The following is a 20,486-nucleotide window of genomic DNA, read 5'->3' as shown; positions in this document are numbered from 1 at the left end:
GAGAGAATGGAACAGAAAATTAGACAAGTGCTTCCCCCCCTACCAGGAAATATCACCACTTCTGGCATTTTAATCTAGGCATTTCCTTGTTCTGAACTTAAAGACGGCAAACTCTAGAAAAGCATTACCTTTCCTAGGGAAAAAAAAAAAAAAAAAAAAAGGAAAAGCATACAGAAAGCCACACTAAATGAAAAAGGGTAAAGTGAGCATTTTCCTTTTTTAGTATTTATATTGCTCCAAATTTAGAAGTTCAGACATCTTCTCTTGCTCGTAGCACTGCTCTTTAGATGGAGACAGCAGATTCCTTTTTAAAGGACTGGGTGTAATGGTCCATGCCCAGTTGTCTCCAGGCAATAGACACACTGATGGAAAACCTCTTTGAAGGAGATACCCACAGACAGGGCACAGGGCGCAGGAAAAATTTGGCCTTGCACAGTGTAAGCCCTCGCCACAGCCCTCGGAAACTCCAGAGGATGCTGCTTCCCAAATCTCTGCAATCTTTCCACAGATTTTTGTAATGAGGAAAGAAACATATTTTGCCATAAAAGACAAGCCTACCCACACATCTCTCTAACCCCACTCGCCTGTAGGCTTTTTTTAGCAGATAAGGCAGACGAAGGTCTAGCACACTGTGCCAAAACCTAACAGTGGCCTCTAAAGCCAAGTTTGCTGCGTGTATGTGTAGACAACTCCACACACTCCTATTTCCAAAATGAGGCAGCAGCGGCTCTAAGCCAAACTCATTATGTAACTTTCAAAACCAAGGGGATATTAATAGAAAGAAAAAAAAATTCCTAGACTGGATATCAAGCTTCAGCTATTTCTGCCAGAGCCTCATTCACAAGTCAGCGTCGACTTCATTGTTACACACACAGGTCAGTGTGTCCTCTTGCTCTCTGCTCTCGCAAGCGCTGGCCTCACTCCGGGAGGACAATTCTTGGAACAATTCAGAACCAGGTGTCAACTTGCTCAAGGTTATCTGAGAGCAAAGATGCTCGGTAACCTTCACTTCTGGTAGGTGTGTGTTTACACTTGGAGTTTTGAAAAGGCTTTTCAACACAAATTTCTGGCTTACTCTTCTGGGTTCTTACCATTTACACAGCATAATACCAGAATATTTTTTTTTTTAGAATGAGATGCAGAAAGATGCTTTATATCTTTACAAGAATGCTCAGAGCACGGCCACTGAAAGGGTCTACAGGAAGCTGAAAGGGGGCAATAGTTAGAACTGAGAACCCATACACATATGTTGGGGCATTGGTGAGCAGCAGTAGCCATGGAAATTCTAGCACACTTTGCTATGGTTCCCAGGCACTTTAATAATGTTTTATACTTATATCAAACCACATCTACTTTACAACCATTCTGTTGCTTGAAGAACTACCAGGTACTCCCTAGAGCAAAGGTGCCCCACATCAGGAGCACCGCTCGGCACCTGTGCTGGGAGGAGCTCAGGAAGGAAAGCTGCCTAGAGAACGCAGGAAAGAAATAGGTGATGAAAGGCTGAGGAGGGAGGTATCTGCCAAGCTCCTTTGTAATGGCATTAGACGACAGACCTGCACATTTTCAACTGTTTGACTGTACAGCTTTCTAAAAACTACTACAGTATTAGAGCCAATGTATATAGAGCACATATTTCAGCAGTCTGCAGAAGCCTTTCTAGTAAAAAGTAATCAATTATCCCTGGTGAAAAAGCCTCAGGAAGGATGAATCAACATGAAATTAATATTTTAATTAAGATACATTTTTATATCCACATCAAGCAGATGCCACATAGTTCACCCTGCATTGCTATAATAAATTTGGAGTTCAGAACTTATATGGGTCAGTAATAATCATGCATGTTATAAAACACTGAAGAGCGTGCCCTTCAGCTCCAGTAGCAGATTGGCACTAGAATGCAAGATGGTATTAGCTTCCGGAGAAGGAAACAAAATAGAGTCTGACTCGGCAGCCATGCATGCTAGAAGAGAGTAGGCTCTACCCTTTAACAGCTCAGCTTGTCCAGACTTACTGTTTTCCTGCACCCTGGCCACGAAGCCTGTGAGAGGTATCTGTGGAGTCAACTGAGGCATAGGGGGAGGAGGGGGAGCAATGGAAACTGGTAGCAACACGCACACCGTATCGGGGAAGTCAAACGGACAAGGGGGGAAAAAAGGGAACAAACAAAAGCAGCCGTCAGTAACGAGGACCACAAAACAAAGTATGTAAAGAACAACAGCAACGCACACACGCAGGAGAACCTGCTTCAAGCTTGTTTCCAACACAGCTGAATTCCTGCTTGGCCAGTCGAGGGCCACAGAACAGAGCTCTGCGAGCGGGACGCGGAGCCCACGCGCAGCCGGACGCTCAGCGGGCGCGTGCCAAGGACAGCGCTCCCTCCGTTGTCTCCACGATGCCAGCACATAGAGCTGAGGTCTTGCACTGTCCTGCCAAGCAGGGACCACGCAAATTGCAGCAGTCACCTGTAAGGCGTGTGCTGCTAGGGGGGATGTAATGCTTCAGAGGAGGCTGGACTGCAGCCGACAGACCGCGGAGGCCGGCCATGGGCAGGGAGCTGCTCCACAGAGGAAACAGCGCCGTGAGCCCGAGAGCCACATGGAGCCTTTTGTTGGTATGAAAACACATGGGTTTAGAGCAGAATGGAGCTTTGCTTTAAATTACTAAATCTTCTGTGCTTGGAGGCACTTGGCAAACCAAGGAGACGGCAGGGGCTACGCTCGCACCAGGGCTCCTCAGGGGGCACTCCTGAGTGGGTCTCCTCAGCACTGCCTACGTCTCACGGCACAGGGAGAGGCAAACACGGGCACTCGGGCACCGGCTTCGCAGCCGAGATGCTCAAGCCTCCCCTCTACAGGCAGGGACGGGGAGGGGGCCTGGTGGTAGCCGGGCATGGCAGCCAGAGCCTCAATCCAGGCCTCAAATCTCCCATGGAGCAGAAACACTGTGAGACAGCAACTCACTGGCTGCACCAATCCCCTTCTCAGGGCAATTTCTCTCATATTGAAATAGAGAAACTCCTGTGAAGGTGGGAATTCAGCACACGGTTCAGTTGGAATCAAATTTGAAAGAGGTTCTACAATTCTAAAATAAGCAACAATTAAAAAAAAAATAACTAAGATTAATGTTTGATGAATAAAATGTAACATTTAGCTCATTACAAAACAATAATTACATCAACTTTATGGCAGAAATAATCAATAAAGGACGTCAAATAAATAAGTTTGTCACAAAACCGAAGTAAACATCTAAGAAAAAATAGAATGTTTGTTAGCATGAAAAGTAAAATCTTAAGGTAACATGGAACCTAGATTTAATGTGGAGACAGCATTAAAAAAAGCCAGTTATAGAAGAAAATAGTTTAAAGTAGAAAAACCCACCAAAATACTGTTTAAAAATATCCCAACAATCAGTATTTTGAAAACACCAGAAAGGCTAGATCAAGGAATAGCACCTGCATTTGAGCAAAAAATTGCTTTGAAAAAAATGAAGATGTTCAGAAACAGTCACGTGCACAGCATTTAAGGCAACTGAACTATTTCTAGAAACCAGGGCCATTTTACTCAACAGAACACAGCTGCTTGAACAGGAAGGCATTTGTGTTATGAGGATTAATTTTATGGAAAGGGAATGTGGAAGAAAATGAAGGGCCAGTATAGGTGAGAGAGTAACAGGAAAATAGTGTTGGAAAAAACAGATAGGGGTTCTGTCTGCACAGAAATGTACTTTGCTTTGTTTTTTTGCTTTTCTGGCAGAAGTAATTCTTCTAGACTATTGAGAAAATATAAAACACTCACTTCAGTGTCTCAAATGTTTTACATGCATTTTTTTCCTTAAAAGTAAGCACAAAACAGTGAACACTGATCCAAAGTGATCTGCAGCTCACACAGCAACATTTCTTTTTTAAGAAATATCACTCTCAGAATTTCAAGAGCTGACACACTGAAGAACATCACCTAAACTCATTACAGCACTATTAGTATTTCATGTATCTGCTCATAAAATTTATGAAAAAAGAAAGAAAGAAAGAAAGAAATTTCCTGATTTCAACGCTGCTTTCCACCAACACTTGAGGAGATTCCTTTTTTCCGATCTTTCTGCAGTGAACCTCTTCATTGTCTTGCTGGCTAGGGAGGATGCTGATGCTGACTAAAATCAACTCACTCACCCCCTGCATCCCTTCCCTCCAGCTATGGTACTAGTGTGGAAGCACAGAGGAGAGGGGTCTGCTAAGAAGGAGGAACTGAACTCTTCTGCCCCTTCCTTATCAGTCACACAGAGTGAAGAACAAAGGAGAAACCTGAACTCAGGAAAAGACTTCGGAAAGAGACAGAGACAGGAACGAGCTGTGTGATGGGAAAGGTTTGTTATGTTTGTACTGTCCTCTGACAACCTGCTCTGGCCACTAGGCCAGGAGTGGAGGGAATGTATTACAATCATACTAGGTCTCCTGTAAAAAAAAAAAAGTCTTTAGATTATGTTCTCCAAGCACACCTGAAATGCTAAGTATAATGTACCTATAATTAGGTAGGCAATCATAATTTCCTATCATGAGTAACATCAAACAACTTTATGGGGAAAACAGAATAATTGCACACAGGGCAATCACTGTGCAACTTAAGTAGAGGGTTTTTTTGTTTGTTTTTCCTTATATTTTAGGAAAGAAAGCATTAATCTGATTGATACTCTTCATAAACGAATTAAAATGCCATGCATGCTTTTACAATCATTTTGCTCAAAACAGTTGGAGATTTCAGAGCTCAGAAGCTTACTTGAATTTTGAGAGTAAAGAGGCCCGCCATTAACATGAGGTTGAGCAGAAAATGGGGCAGTCACAGAAGGATTCCGTCTGTATCCACCAGAAGATGCTGAAGAAGTGGTAGAGTTGTGCCGCGAGATTTGCCTGGTCATTGTGCCATACTGGGAACCAGGAGCTGAACCCGGAGCAGCTGAAAAGCATTAGCCAGAGGAACCAAGGAGAAGACTTAAGCAGAGTATTACATAAGACAGAATGCAGAAAAACAGGAAAAAAAAAAAAAAAAAGACCCAGAACATGGGAAATATTTGATTATAGATCTCCAGTAATTTGCGTCCAGTAACAGGAGATTAATGGAAAACAAGCATCCCTGGTATAATCAATAATGAAAAAAAGCATACACAGAACATAAAACAACATTCATATAAAGGGCATTTGAGAAACGCTGGAAACTGTTTTGATGGACTGGAAAATTGCATCAGCTTCCAATAAGCATCTCTCATTTACTCTACATGCAACGGCCTTTACTGGAGAGCACACAACAAATTCCGTAATCTGCTCAAAGCAAGTGTTTTCCATTGTGAACCAGAACTTCTTTCCAATCTGTTACAAAAAGATACTCTAACAAGATAATGAAACAAATAACATGAGCTTCAGACACTTGCTGGGTCTACTTATCATATTTGCTAGTTGTGCTTTTATATTTGTGAAATTTGCACAAACAAAACAGAATCAAAAATGCAAGCAGACAAAAAGACATAACTTATCCTTCAAGACCAACGTTGATTTTTACCTTTCTCATACTTGCTGTGCAAAACTCAAGGTTAATAAAACGTACCAGTTCTTTTTTTTTTTTTTTTTTTTTTTTGCATTACTCTGAGACAGAAAGAAACAACACCTTGTAGACTAATGATTCTTACACTTAGAGGTCACACAGATCACTGCACAATTAAATGCAAAAATGATTTTGCAATGGAATGTTCTATGATATATCTAGATATGTAGCTAGATATATCTACACACATACATGCACACACACACAGAAATATATACATTTACATATGTATACACGTACAAATAGTGTGTGACCAGAAGTGTGCAGTCGAAATGCTATCCGAAGCCACTCTCACTGAAGTGAGAGAAAGTGCAAAGGGTTACGTGGGTCAAAGCCTCCAAAGCTACTTTCGTAACAAGAGCAGTGAATTTTGTCAGCAGTCCATGGCTGGAAAGGGTGCTTTCTGTTTTTGTTTTTTTTAATCTGCTTTTAGACTTTGTCCTCTTAAATCCCTTCCTAACGCTAGGTAAAACTTGAAGTCATTCTTCAAGGATTGTCATTTTTGTATCCTCAAGCCTTCCTGCTTGGCTTCCACCCGCAGCACTACAGCATCGTCCCCAAGCAGCTGCGGGAGCCTCTGCTGCTCTTAGTCACCCAGACCCCGGGAGGCAGCGGCCGCGCTGCCCTCGCGCCCGCGGGCGCTCCGAGGCAGGGAGCAGCTGCAGCCCTTGGCTCCAGCTGCAGGGGCGACCGCCTGAACCCCTGCGCTCCCTGCGCTGGAGCTCCTGCAGGCCGGGCTGGCAGCGGTGGGAAGGGAGAGCCAAGCAACCAGCAGCTTCTCCCCTGTCCCTTCTGCATTTACCTTCAGAGGCTTTGCCCCCAGGGAATTAGTGGAGATTAGATTTGTTAAAATAAACACACACACCCACAACCAGCAAGAACCCAGTAACGATCTTTGCACTAAAATCATGTAGACCCCACTACAAACGGCTTCACTAAGCCCATTAGGAGGAATTGATTATTGATTATGCAGCGTGACTGCAATCACTTCGGCGTTGACACAAGTCTCACCTATCAGACTGCCCATCGGGAGAGGTGGTGGCAGTGGTGGTGCTGGCGGTGCTCCAGGAGGAGGAGGAACAGAAATGGGTGCTAATAAAATAGTTTATATTCCTGATTAGGGCATATTTTTTAACATGCAGATAAGAAAGCACTGCCACTTGAGGGGCTTCCCAAACAAAAATTCAACTTTAGTCAATTGATATAAACTCAGGCCCTGATCTCCCAGGCAGATCTTTATTTCCATAGATTTTAATGGGATGCCAGGTAAAAGTAAGATTTCATGCCTATTTGTACCACTGCAGAATCAGAAGCATCTGGGAAACAGAAAGGAAAGCCTACATGTGTGTAAGAAAGGAAGCACTTGGGTAAACTGAGGAACAGGGATTTAAGAGGTGCAACAGCAAAATTACACTACACCAAAACTCCACTATTTTCTTGTGGAAATCAGCTTCATATGCTTATGAAAGAGGGTGATTGTGCTGGCTTAGTATCAAGACAATAATCCTGCTGGCTTAAAATAATGAAAGATTTTACACATTCCCACCATTCAGGATTCTTAAAGAGAAGGGAATACACTTTTTATGCTGTGAGAATCTGCATCATGTGTTTTCAGTGCCATGCTATATGCACACTTATTTTCTCCTATCTCTCTCGATGATTTCTCTCACAGCTGAACAATTTCAGAGTCTGATCATGGCATAAGCAACACTGGTGTATAAACCTGAATTCCTAGACAACCTTCTCATCACCTCTGTGTTCTATCTGAGGTGAAGATTTGTATTTAATTAAAAAGAGAACACGAACATACAATCACTGGCAGATGGTAAAGGTGGTGGACTTTTTCAGAAGACATTTTTTCATCAAATATACAGAGAACAGTTGCTGCTGCTTCTCAGGGCATCAAGAAATGCCTATTTGTCAACAAGCCTTTAAGAAATGCACTCAAACTTTAAAAGCATAAAGCCTGCTCCTTCTGCCCTCTCCCCTTGCCCATGATTGTCTTGTAAAAACAAGAACAGAGGTGTTTTAATCATCTACTATTCCACGAGTAATTGTTCTGCAAGTAATTCTGCTAAGGAAATTAAAACTTCAGATGCCTCTCAGTGCTCCTAAGAGACTCCCTGAATAGGACTGTGCTTCGGTGCATTTACCACTGCACATATTCAGCCCAAATCCCTCTGCAAACACAAGCACCTGGAATTACATGTAAGGTAGCAGGGAAAGAACGGCACGTACCTGGTCCGATGGTTGGCGGCGAAGGCGTAGGCACGGCAATGGGAATGCCAATACTGCTGCTTCCACTGTTCTCTCGACTGCCACTTCCTCCACTGCTGCCACTGCAGAGGAAAAGCACAGAGCACCTTAGCACCACTGTGCACCACTCCTGCAACCACTGTGCACCACTCCTGCAAAGCCCTAAGGGCCCCGCTCCTGCTGCGAGCGCCGCCAGCCCGGCCCAGCTACACCCTGCTGGAAAACCCACAGCAAAATGTCGCCCTCTCTACCTACAGGCACATGCACCTTACCTTAGGAGGGATTATACTCCTACTAAATGGAATTAGCTAATCTCATAAACATTATCTATGCATGAAACACTTTAAAAATAAATAACTAACCACTGAGTTCTAGGCAACCAAGTGACTACTGCGGGAGTCGTTCTAGACCTTGTGCTGATTGGGATGGAAAGGTTCTTGCCTAACTGTAAGAATTTCTTTAAATGATTTTTGCTGTAGGCTAAAGAAAGCTTTTCTCCATTTGGAATGGAAGTTTAGAATGAGAACTTTTTAACAACAAACACCCTAAGCCTACTAAGGTAATGAAAATTACTAAAGTAATGAAAAAAACTTCAATTGGGCACAAGCCTCCAATTTTACATACAAGTAAACAAAAGTTTTTTTCTATAACAGTCTGAAAAGAAACAGGACAGCCAAGTAGCAAAATGTCCAAGTGCCATTATAAGATATGTGAGTTGGAGGCTGACAAAACAGGTTTTTCCAGAACACTTTTGAAGAAGCCATTGGATAACATTTCTGTGCGTGTCTCCTGAAGGCCACTGCATCTCCTTCCACTGCGGGGTCTGAACAAGAATCAATATGTAGATTGAATCTGTCCTTATCCAAAAATATCTCTTAAAACAAGACTCAAACTTGCACAGACTAAACTAATAACGAAGGGAACAATCAAGATGCTCTGAAGCTAAAAATACCACTTTCACCCAGCCGTGCTGATTAAAGAGGACTCAGTGGTTTTTTATGGTTTATTTACCATTTCTGGACAGATAGGCATCGGTGCTGTCAAAAAGTCAAAAGCAAATAATTCAAATATATCTCCAAAAAAATAACATTTCTACAAAAAGAAAATCAAAGATCTGAAATGGAAGCCAAGATAATTCCTTCAAAATTAGTGCTCTGTCTGCTGAAGACCTTGATCTTGTCACCATGGTTGCAGCCGAATTTGTAACTGCAGTCTACATAAAAGAAGAGCTTGTGAGAGGAGAGTAAGGAGCATTTAAAGTAGCCAGCTAAACAGATCTAAAGTTCTTGGATGCACCAAGAGTGAGCAGTTATTTCACTCTGATAGTATTTTGTGAAGACTCTATCCAAAAAGACGATAGAGAGAGTCTGTCTTGACAGAGAAGACTCTATCAAGAAGCACAAAGAAAATTTTGCATCCCCCGAAGTAATTTACATTAAAAAAGGGGGTGGGAGAAAGTGAGAAAAGCCACACATATCCCCAACCCTGGTCTCCCCAAACACACATAAGAATAAGTGAATGAATTTTACTTTCTCCCTCTACTAAGCTAGTACCAATTAAAAGCATTTTATCCAAAAGAAAGCAATCAACTCTTTCAATACACTGCCTTAATTACAGTATTTTTAATCAAGAGAAATTTCTCCTTGCAATTAGTAGTATTAAAAACAAACAAACAAAAAAAACATTCTATCAAGTCAAAGAGTGTTTTCAGCTAAAATTAATAACACAGCTTAGAAACCCTTAAGACCCATTTCCATTCTACCCTGCAACTGCATCATTTTTGAAGTTTTGCCTATTCTTGGGAAACAAATAGTACAGAACAGAAGAAAATAGTTATATGACATCAGGTCTGTGTATATGAGAGTATGTTGCTGGATATAATGTGGCTTCTACAGAGTTTAAGTATGTTTCTATATGGTAGGAACGTCAACCATACAATTAAATTTTGTTAATGCAGAGTGGTAGAATAGCTTATTTTTGGCCTTTAACAAAGAGCCAAACAGACACAAAGCTTGAAAGGTTCTCCATGATTTTAGGGAGCATGAGCTGCTAGAGAGGGAAGAGCTACGGAGAGCAGCAGCTCTCTACCTGTGTGTTCTTGGTCTCTGGTTCAGGGAAGCCGTCCTTCCCGGGCTGTGCTGGCTGCCCAGCCTGGCAGGACTGGTCATGTAGTCATTGGGGACCGTTGGCGGCTTGACAGGCTCCAAGGTTTTGTAAGGAGTATTTCGTCTGTCAAAGAAAAAGAGGTTGAAGGCAGAAAGATAAAGGATCAGCAGATCAAAAGGATAAATGCATAAAATAGTGAAACCATTTTTTAAAAAAAAAATTTCATCAAAGACCACTGCCCAATAAGCCATGTTAGAGTGTATTAAACAAACTTGACTTAAGGCGAGGGGTGGGAGGATTCCCCATCCAATTCTCTAAAGCACTTTTATGTAGAAGATCCATACAACTTGACTACAGTGTACACACTGATTTTAAAAATACATACATATGTATGTTCTCTGAACTACCTCATATACACAAGTTACACACGCATAACATACTGGGGTTACCTTTCAGCCCACTGCACGTGCACACTTTCCTGCTGTAACAATTTCCTCCTTTTCCCCTTCCCTCCAAACACTGAACTGACCTAAAAGCCCTCCTTGCTAAGGGGACAGAACTCCATAACACAAGAGGATGGTGGAAAGATTCACAAGAGAATCACACCTGCAGTCACCAGTGCTCTTTCTAGTTAGTGCTTTTTACACTGTAATCAAGCAAACTCTATCACTTCAGCAGATCTTAAAAGTGCTTCACGGCAATGCCTCCTTGTCCCCATTTTACTGACTGAGAAAGTGAAGGGCACAAACTCTCCTGAGGTCACCCAGCAGACAGCATCGAGCACAAAGTATAGTCCGGATCTTTCGAGATCTATTTACCAGCCTCATTACTGCTTTAAGAACAGTGCATTTACTGTGCTGAATTGCAGAGCTCTTCAGTCCCACTAGTAACTAGGAGATCTCCTGCAAGACATGGAATTTGGCAAGGGACCAGCTAAGGAAAAAAAATCAAAAGGCACCAGCATTTAATCATTTGTTCAATTATTGGTTGTAACTGACTTGGTAAGTTATATTGCTTCATAGTATTTGAAGGAACTGATTGATCCAATCTTTACAATAGATGCAACAGTAATAAATTTTAATGATAGCACTTTATTATTAAAGCCTTTCTTAAGGGGAAAAACAGAAACACCATAATTATTTACGTGTTTGATGGTGTTTGTAAATTAGTTTATCTGTACAGAGAATTCCAGATGATTTTAATATGCAGACTGGCACCACCTACAGTTCTGCCAAAAGAGATCCGTCATGGGAAAAATAAAGAAACTTTGTATTCCAACTGTAAGAGATAGAGCTCTAAATACTGCCAAATGAAATGATAAGCATGGAAGATTATAAACATGCTGTTGACAGAAATAGCTTTGTAAACTAGTGTTTTAATATTAAGTATGCTATTTTGGAACACAGTGGCAATAGAAAATGTAGCCACTCAGCTCTGCAGTGCTATTTGCGATGACTACCAATTTAAACATGCTGCCTCCAAAGTCACCCGCGACAACATCAAGCTCGGCCATGCCTTCGGCCTTCTCCGCCCCAGCTTCCCTGAAGGACTTCTCTGCTGCTTGGGAGCCTCCTGAGTCCCAAACGGTCTCTTGCCAGTGGCTCAAGGCCAGCCCTCCCCCTCGCCTCCCTGTCAGCCTTCCCGGGAGGAGCAACTGGCTCTCCCTGAGCTCCCCAACCGCCTCCAGTGTGAGGTGACACCCGCAGCCACCAGGGAGAGCCGAGGGCGCCTGGGGCCTCCCACCAGCCTAGGCCCCTTTCTCCCCATTCCAGCTCTGCCAACGCAGCTGGCCCAACCTGGGCCCCTGAGCTTTCCAGGCTCTCCCAGATGGGATGAGGTCAGCCCCGTTTCTGGGAGCTCCTCACCCGTTTGAGGTCTCTCTGTTTTCCCTGCTCGCACTGGGGCCTCTGGCGCCCGGCCCTGCCTCAGAGGCACCAGCACCAAAGCCGAGGCCCGTGTTACACATCAAGCACCTTCCCATCTTACAGCCTTCTCGCCTTTTTCTGAACCAAAGGCAGAAAATTTGTAACCCTGCAGTTTCTAGCATTTTTTTCTGCATATATTAGGAAAAACAGTCATGCCTGTGATATTTCATGCTTTGGCAGAACGCGGCTGCTCAAGACAAGAGCTCCACTTCCTGAACAAGAAGGGCAGATAGAAATCTCTGTTGTGAACCCACGTTATTCCTCCCCCTCAGCCAACTGCTGCCTCTCGTCAGGCTCATCTGGAAACGACGTTCAGCTGATTAATCCTTATCAGGCATCAGCCCAGGCAACCACACAGCTCTGCCTCGGTGAGCAGAGAGCATTAGAGAGGCCGCTCTCCAGTCCCTTGGTGCTGTGGCCTTGCTAGCAAACAGCCAAGAGGACATGAAAGTGCTTCCAAGCACTGATAAACAACGCTTCCCCAGCTGGGATAAGAGACACAACTGGAATACTGATTGCATGCCCTGAGCAATGGGAATTCTCACAAAACATGCTGAGGAAAGCCCTAGGGTAATTTTTCTCTGGAATACACAATAAACACTGCCATACTGGAGCAGCAGGGTAGCAAATCTGGATTAAAACCACTAAATCTTTCACAAAAGGAGCTTGCTGCTCCTAATTTTTCCTGATTTCTTCTGTTGCTCTTGAACCCCATCCTGTCCTGTCTCGCTATCCCACGTTTACTCAGCTGCCCTCCTCTCCCAAACAGGATACCTGCAGGCGATAGCACCACACCAGTGCTCAGCCCCCCACAGCAGAAAGGAAAGACCAAGACTGACAGACAGGCAGAGAGGCTTGTCTAGGGCATCTCTGGGAAGGTGCTGTACTGCTGGACAGATAAAATCACGTAACACAAGCTTTGAACTTCTGAAGCATTAGTACTTCAGTCCCAAGCGATAAATTCTTGCTGGCAGACAAAGCTCAGCAGATTTCACCTCCCTCAAGCCCAAAACAGTTTGGCAGGAACCTTTGCCCCTGGTCATAGTGGGACTCAGGAGCAGCAACACTTCCTCACTCGAGCACAAAAAAAATTCAGTCAAATGCACAAGCCAGCATTGCCAGCAAATGCATAAGAATCGGCATTGCCAAGGTCTTCACAGTAGCACCAATTTTGCTTAGATAATGTAACAAATACAGAATCAAGAGCCATTTTATACCTCTACAACACCAAGAAATGAGACAAAAATTTAACAGTGAAGTCTTTCCACAACTGAAGTTAAAATCTTACTGATATTCTTTTACATTGCTAAAGATTTCTGCCCAAATATCAGAAGTAACAGTAGCATCATCATTTACCTGTAACCGTAAGTCCCCTCCCCCATGAAAAGCAGGTCTTTCAAAAAGGGAATGATAAAAGTCAGTGCAGTTGAAATGATTCATAAAAGAAGGAAATTGCATTAATTTCTTAAAGACAGTCATAGCTCTGTCCACTCACACATTTAAGAGACACCAACACTACCACGATTAAAACTTTCTGTTCCACGGGCTGGACAAGCAGCCTTCATTCTTACCCCAGAGTTCCCCGGCCTGACATGGGAGGACTTGGTGGTTTTTGTGTAGGCGGATTTGTTCTTGACAAGGTGCCAGTTCTTGCAGGCTGGTTATTTCCATGCTGAAATGAGGGAAAACATGATTTTATTTTTATAACAGACCGACTTTATTACTGACTGTGTGTGTGGCTTTTTTTAAGCATAAGAATATGAAGTGAGAATTCCCAGACAGCTGTCAAACAGTAAGGTTTTACCTACACGAGACAAGACAAAGTAAATACAAACAGCCAAAATATGAGCTTAATGTTATCATTGCTATTAATTTACAACAGACATTGGGAAGCTAAGCAATTGACAGGTTCATGCAAAAAATCTCCTGCATCCTCCTTTCTACAAAATGAAGCCACATTTGCATTCATCTCAGTTTGAGTGTTAATAGCTTAAATAAAACTTTAACACTGACAGTACAATAGGGTCAGCAAGAGCCAAAAATTTCTCATTTGCCCCTGCTATTTGACTAGTAGAGTCATTTGGGTTGTCTGGGAAGTCTCCAGTAAAAAGGTGAGTGAAGAGAATCAAGGCATCTACTTAATTCAGAGCAAAGCGCTATGTGTGTTAGAGAAATTAATGTATCTATGTGTAAATGCAGATGTCAATGTATCACCGATATATTGACACACACTAAATGCTGTAAATAAAAATACAAGTTCAGCATATTTAATCTAAACATCCTATGGAAAGCAGAGGAGAGTATAAGAGAGCGCTAGTTTTTGGGTTTAATGGCTCTGCAGCCTCTACTATCAAGTCACATGAGACACTGTGGGTCAAAGGAGAAATAACACTTCTTACCTTGGCTTTTAGCCACTTAACGTTGGCAAAAAAAGAGGGGAAAAGGTAGAAATTAATGGCAGATCCATCACAAGTGATAGGACAGGTTATACTACAGTTAATTACGTTTTAAAAAAATCATTTATCTACTGACAATTAGCTATATCCCTGATGCACTAACAAAGATTTTATTGTCTCACATCATCACATGGCACAACTTTCAATGACTAACTGATCAAAAGACAAAAAAAAAAAAAAAAACTCTTTGTCAAAATTACATATAGTTCTCCTCCAGATTTATTTGCAAGCCTCCTCATATGGACAGTAAAGAGCTGAAAAGCCCTTTGCTGACCATTAAAATTCAAACCCGGATCAACGGCAACATATGCTTGAGAATTCATTCATAAAGCCAGAGTTTCTGTTATATGGTGCAGAATGAACCTCCCCTTGTTTTGACACTTAACCTTCACACGTTCTGAAGAAATCCTAGCTGATGCACTGCAAGGTGGATAAAGATAAAGGCAGAGCCTCTCGCCCCTAGAGCTTCGACTGGAACCTCATTCAAGGCAGTAGCAGAGCGCTGGCTGCTTGAACCGTGTGGGCAGCGCTCGAGTGATTCTGAAATTTTAGCTCTTCGAACCATGTCATTATATGACACTAGCGTTTTTACAGCCCTTCATGATTGCAGAGAAGAAAAAAAAAAATCATGAAGGCCTGGCCTCATAAGTCCATTATGAAAAGTAACGAAAATAAATAAATCCAAGTTGAGATTTATAATTTTAATTAGGGAAAGATGGGGTTAGGGGAGAGAGGGCAGCATCTTTCTGATGAGAAATGGGTTAGTTTTATTGATGAAAATTGCAACCCTAGCGGTGGTTTCACTGGCTGTTTGGAAACAAACTGTTACTTTTAGAACAAATTTCCTAATGTAAATTTTTTCAACTTGTGGTCCACAGACCTTCTCCCCCTCCTCAAAGATCCACAGGCCAGTAGTTTTAATAAGTCCATGAACTCAGAAAAATAAATTAAAACATCTCGGACAGCAAAGTATATACATGTAGTTTCTAAGAGGGTCTGCACAACCACTGGAAAACAGTTGGGGTTTACAAATCAAAGGGAGGTTGAAAGTCACTGCCCTCAAGTTACTCATATTGCAAGAATAGAAACAGAAACCCTTTTCCAAACCCCAAATGAGAAAGCTTAGCTGTGGTAAGTAAATTTGAAGGTCATCCCGTTAACTCCCAGTCTGGGCAAAGGTTCATCAGCGGAATTAAGCCATTTAAACCACTTCTGCCTCTGCATTCCTATTTCATAAATACACATGATAAAGGCTCAGTTTCCAGGATGCCAGTTTATGCCCAAATATTGAATTTTAAAATGAGCCTTTGAGCAATTAATTTGTTTTCTCCTCTCATAGGAGTATGTGACCTTTCTTCTTACTTCTCCCGTTTCCAAGGGCAAGGGCATAATGCAAGGAATTTGCTCCCTGAAGAGGTCAAAAAGTGAAACTGTCCCTCCTTTCCAAGCCCTTCTTCTACAGGCTCAAAAGGGAGAGTAGCAGGGGATTTCTCCACACACAAATGTGTGTGTGCATATATATTCATTTATTCATAGCGCAGCTTCCTCTCTTTCCTTGTCCTGTGCAGAGCCACTTACGGGGCCTCTTCCACCCCCTCCTGGAGGCCGGTTACATCCTGCTCCACAGCAGCACCAACGTGAACTCCAACATCTAGCAGGGATGCAGGAATCTTCATCTTTGTCCCGCACTGTTTAACATATCAAACATATCTGAAGGCCACAGCTGTTGACCTTTAATCTCATCTCCACCACTGCATCAGGTGCCCTTGATCTCTTTGCTATCAACTAGGTAACACACAAACAGGTAGATATGTGCATGCATGCTCACAGGCTTTTTTATTGTACAGGAGAAACAATAACTGTTGTTGCACTGCTTCGCTCTGCAAGTGCCCTCTCTGTTGCTACCCATGGAAAGAAGAGTCTCAGGGCTAGGGAATCATAAAAGGGAGGAATATTGAGGGAAGAGAGATTCTGCTGGGAGGGGAACTCCTGATCCAGAAGACAGAAGTAAGAGAAGAAAGCAAATGAATGCGATATGAACCATATGACTACTTAATCATTCATAGTTAATAAGTTAATTAATTAGAAGACTTTTTCTTTTATTTACTGGCTGAGCATGTAAGGACAATCTTGCCAGATTTCTTGTTCACAAAAAAAAAAAAAAAGGGCTTTAAGCACTTCAAGGAAAGCTCTGGGAACCTTTTACACAGCAAAGTTTAGACCCATTATATGTTTTTAAGAAAAATAGAAGAAAAGATGACAGAAAACCCAAAGAAGAAGCAGGGGCGTATTTAGAAGACAGAACAAGGGCACCTCCAGCACTGCCTGATGAGCGCTCGCGAAAGCAGCCCCAGCACGAGGGGAGGAAGGGCAGGCCCTGAGGAGGAGAGGAAGCTCAGGGTTCACAGCTTTAGCAAGAGCGAGCTATGAGGTAAGAGACAGAAAGGTGCAAAAGGACCAAGTCTGGTCAGGAGAGAGCCCCACAGAGCCCCTGGCAGGCGCAGGACGCGCGCGTGGAAGCTGTGAGGAACACGGCGCTCTGCTCCTCTCGCTGCCTGTGCTGGAGCACTCGCAGCACACAGTTGTCAGCAGGGCACCAGCCTCCTGGATGCCATCCTCTTTTAGGACAAAAACACAGTTCGCAGGCTTGCTGCGGGGGTTTGTGATGCCTGGGCAGGGAACTAGACAGTGTAGGACACAGCCAGCAACAAGAGGGCACAGTAGGCAGCGGCACGCGCTGCTGTTTCTTGTGAGCATTGTAGCAGCGGGGCATTTCAGAGCAGTAAACAGAGCTATTTGGCTTTTCCTGGGTAAACCCTCCGAGCATGGGGCAGCCCAGGACAGCGTGCAGAGACAGCAACCAGTGTCAGAGGCCAGAAATAGGAGTCCAAGACTCTGCATTGACAAAGGCTGACAGCTAGGGTGGTGAGGTGCCTGCAGGCCTTGACAGGGAGGGAGACCGAGCGGGAGGAGGACTCAGTGCCAGCAATTAAGGCAATGGGCAAAGCAAGTGCGTACAGCAGCTGCACAAGGCGTTTTTCAAAGAAAAAAATACTAACGACAAACAGACAAAAAAACCCAAAACCAAAACAAATGAACAAGCAAGCTGCTCTGGAGCTGATAATGCAAATTCAGAGCACCTGGACTCAGTTTTAGCCGTGTGGCCGGATGGGACAAATTGGGACACCCAAGCGATGACCATAGGCGCCACAAAAGAAGGTAACTCCCCTCTGCCAGCACATGCTCAGTCCCAGTTGCACTGAGCTCAGGGTCCACACACCGTCACTCACAACAAGTTTTGATAGCGGCAACATTTTTTTTCTATTTCTTCTTTTAATATGGGAAAGGTTATTAAATTTCAAATTTTAAGGCATAAAAGGGTTTAAATAAAAAGCAAGACCCAGCAAACAAACAGGACAGCAGTACTGTTAATAGATACTGATAGAAATATAATGGTGATATAAGAAAAAACATCCACAAGGAGATGTCAGGAACATACACTGAAATATTAACGTAAACCAAAGATGAGGGCTCTGAAGTCCAGCAGCAGATCTACAACTTGTCCACAAAACTGACAGTTCAATCTGTATTTGCAAGGAAACACCTTACCCAGATACAGAGGAAAATGAGGAAAACCAAGAACAGAGTTACAGGAGCTTCAAAGAAACTAGAAAGTTGGAAAAGAGAGGTCCAAGGAGAAATAAGAGTCGCTGCATGCATGTGGTGGACTTTCTGGGCCAGAGGCAGGTGGAAAGGGAACATCAGCACAACAACTTGTACCAAGTTCATCCACCAGGCTTTGGGCACTTCCACAAAGCCGGCTCAGTTCAGGTGCTCTAAACAGTGCAAAAATAACTGCCAAGGCAGCACTGCAGGGTTGTGTTATTGAGACCACAGGGACAAGGCCACAAACACCACCAGGGCAGGGTCTGAAGCAATTCCGAGTATCCACCAATGGGCAATGGATGCCCAGACACTTGAAGGACCCCCCTGGGTGGCCTCAAGAAGCAGACAGCTATTCCTAATAGTTTCCATGCCAAATAACAAGTCATGAGGGAACATTAGTCATGATTTGGAGAACCAGGAAGCCATTATTCAAGTTACAAACTGTGTTTGGAAAACTAAGGCTAGGGGCATGGCACATGTGCTCACATAAATGAGTTATGTATTTATGAGCACAGAAATACAGAAGCCCACTTGCACAGCAGAGACATGGAAGCAAAATCCTCATTGCACTGAAGCCCCAGAAGTTTCTCCCATGCATTTCAGCTATGAACTCCCCAGTTCTGGATCACAGAAACTAATTTTCTAGGCACATTGGCTGCACTTTTCATGCTGTATGCGGCTTATTATTTCTCCAAGAATTTTAAGGAGACATTTTCACTGTATATTCTGCCATACCTGAGGTTACTGGAAGCAGTTATTAAAAACAAATCAATACAAATTCCCATCAATATAAATAAATGCTTAAAAACTGCCACAGTCCAATCTGCAGTAATAAAAAATCGTCTAAACTCAGGACTTCTGTATGTATCCTCTGTAAAAGCCATAACTGGCCTTAGGTTAAAGCCAATCCATTACCTCTGAGCAGTAGGCAGTCATTAACTGCAACTGAGGAAAAAATAGGATCTTCCCAACAATTATGTAGCCCATCTTCCATTTTACTTATAAACGTAAATGCTTTTACTAGTCAACACAGAATTATATGAGACATAACTACGGAATGGAGCTGGCCATAACACCTTTGGAAGTGCTATGGATCTACAGTGAGGAAATCCTATTGCCCCACCATCGTCCTCATGGATTTTGCATGAGGATTGTCCCCTATCTTGTCAGCGGAGCAGTTTTGGAGCACTGCAAGGTGACACAATCAGGGCAGGAATAGCAGTTTGCACATGAAAGTACGGGATGTTTGAGGAAAGGATACAGGAAAGTACCGAGTCCACAAGGTGCCCCCCACCCCCCTCACATTTTTTCCTTCCAGAAATGAAGATGTGGACTTTGGGAGAAGGGCATGTGTAATCAAAGATGCTTTCTGAAAAGGCAGACTGTACGTAGGAGTCAGACACCAAGGATGGCACTCACTGTTCTGCCACTAGCTCTGTGCAGTCTTAAATCATCCCTGCAACTCAGTTTCCTTATCAGAAAGATACAGAAGCTTTTGTTTGTTCTTTTTTTCCCTTACAGACTATCATAAAAAACATAATTTTGAGAAAATTTAGGCTCCAAATCATTGTTTTTCCTAAAATCGAGCATGCGTAGTAACTCTCCATAGCTTCTTTGTCACGCCAGTCTTCAAAAAAGGCAAGAAGGAGGACCCAGGCAACTACAGGCCAGTCAGCCTCACCTCCGTCCCCGGAAAAGTGATGGAACGGCTCATACTGGCTGTTGTCTCCAGGCACATGGAGGACAAGAAGGTGCTCAAGAGTAGTCAGCATGGATTCACCAAGGGAAAATCTTGCCTGACTAACCTGATAGCCTTCTATGATGAAATGACCGGCTGGATAGACGAGGGGAGAGCGGTGGATGTCGTCTATCTCGACTTCACCAAGGCTTTTGACACCGTCCCTCACAACATCCTCCTGGGCAAGCTCCGGAAGTGTGGGATAGATGAGTGGACAGTGAGATGGATTAGGAACTGGCTGGATGGCAGGGCCCAGAGAGTGGTGATCAGCGGTGCAGAGTCTAGTTGGAGGCCTGTGGCTAGTGGGGTCCCCCAGGGGTCAGTCCTTGGTCCAGTCCTGTTCAATTTATTCATCAATGACCTGGATGAAGGCACAGAGTGCTCCCTCAGCAAGTTTGCTGATGATACCAAACTGGGAGGAGTAGCCGATACCCCAGAGGGCTGTGCTGCCATCCAGAGGGACCTGGACAGACTGGACAACTGGACGGTGAAAAACCTCATGCAGTTCAACAAGGCCAAGTGCAAGGTCCTGCACCTGGGGAGGAATAACCCCAGACACCAGTACAGGCTGGGGACCGAGCTTGTGGAGAGCAGCTCTGCGGAGAAAGACCTGGGTGTCATGGTGGACGACAAGTTGACCATGAGGCAGCAGTGTGCCCTCGTGGCCAAAAAGGCCAATGGGATCCTGGGCTGCATTAAGAAGAGCGTCTCCAGCAGGTCGAGGGAGGTGATCCTGCCCCTCTACTCA

General features: G+C 43.5%; 1 protein-coding gene across 10 annotated transcripts in view; it reads right to left on the bottom strand.

The window, feature by feature from the left end:
* ABI1 (abl interactor 1) overlaps positions 1-20,486 on the bottom strand; it is a 79,193-nt gene that overhangs the window by 5,293 nt on the left and 53,414 nt on the right. Inside the window, exons 4-10 of one of the 10 annotated variants that reach the window (XM_010226224.2) lie at positions 14,278-14,292; positions 13,450-13,550; positions 9,936-10,076; positions 7,830-7,930; positions 6,603-6,683; positions 4,773-4,949; positions 2,015-2,101 (exon numbers count right to left, since the gene is read on the bottom strand). In XM_010226224.2, coding sequence (XP_010224526.1) covers positions 2,015-2,101; positions 4,773-4,949; positions 6,603-6,683; positions 7,830-7,930; positions 9,936-10,076; positions 13,450-13,550; positions 14,278-14,292 — 703 coding nt within the window. The remainder of the gene's footprint in view (positions 1-2,014; positions 2,102-4,772; positions 4,950-6,602; positions 6,684-7,829; positions 7,931-9,935; positions 10,077-13,449; positions 13,551-14,277; positions 14,293-20,486) is intronic. The other 9 variants (XM_010226225.2, XM_010226227.2, XM_010226226.2 and 6 more) reach the window with 9 other exon arrangements.

This window comes from Tinamus guttatus, unplaced genomic scaffold (assembly GCF_059628265.1).
Source record: "Tinamus guttatus ecotype Peru unplaced genomic scaffold, ASM5962826v1 Tinamus_guttatus_pri_ptg000530l, whole genome shotgun sequence".
In the NCBI taxonomy this organism is placed as follows: Eukaryota; Metazoa; Chordata; class Aves; order Tinamiformes; family Tinamidae; genus Tinamus; species Tinamus guttatus.
This window is presented reverse-complemented; position numbering and strand designations above follow the sequence as displayed.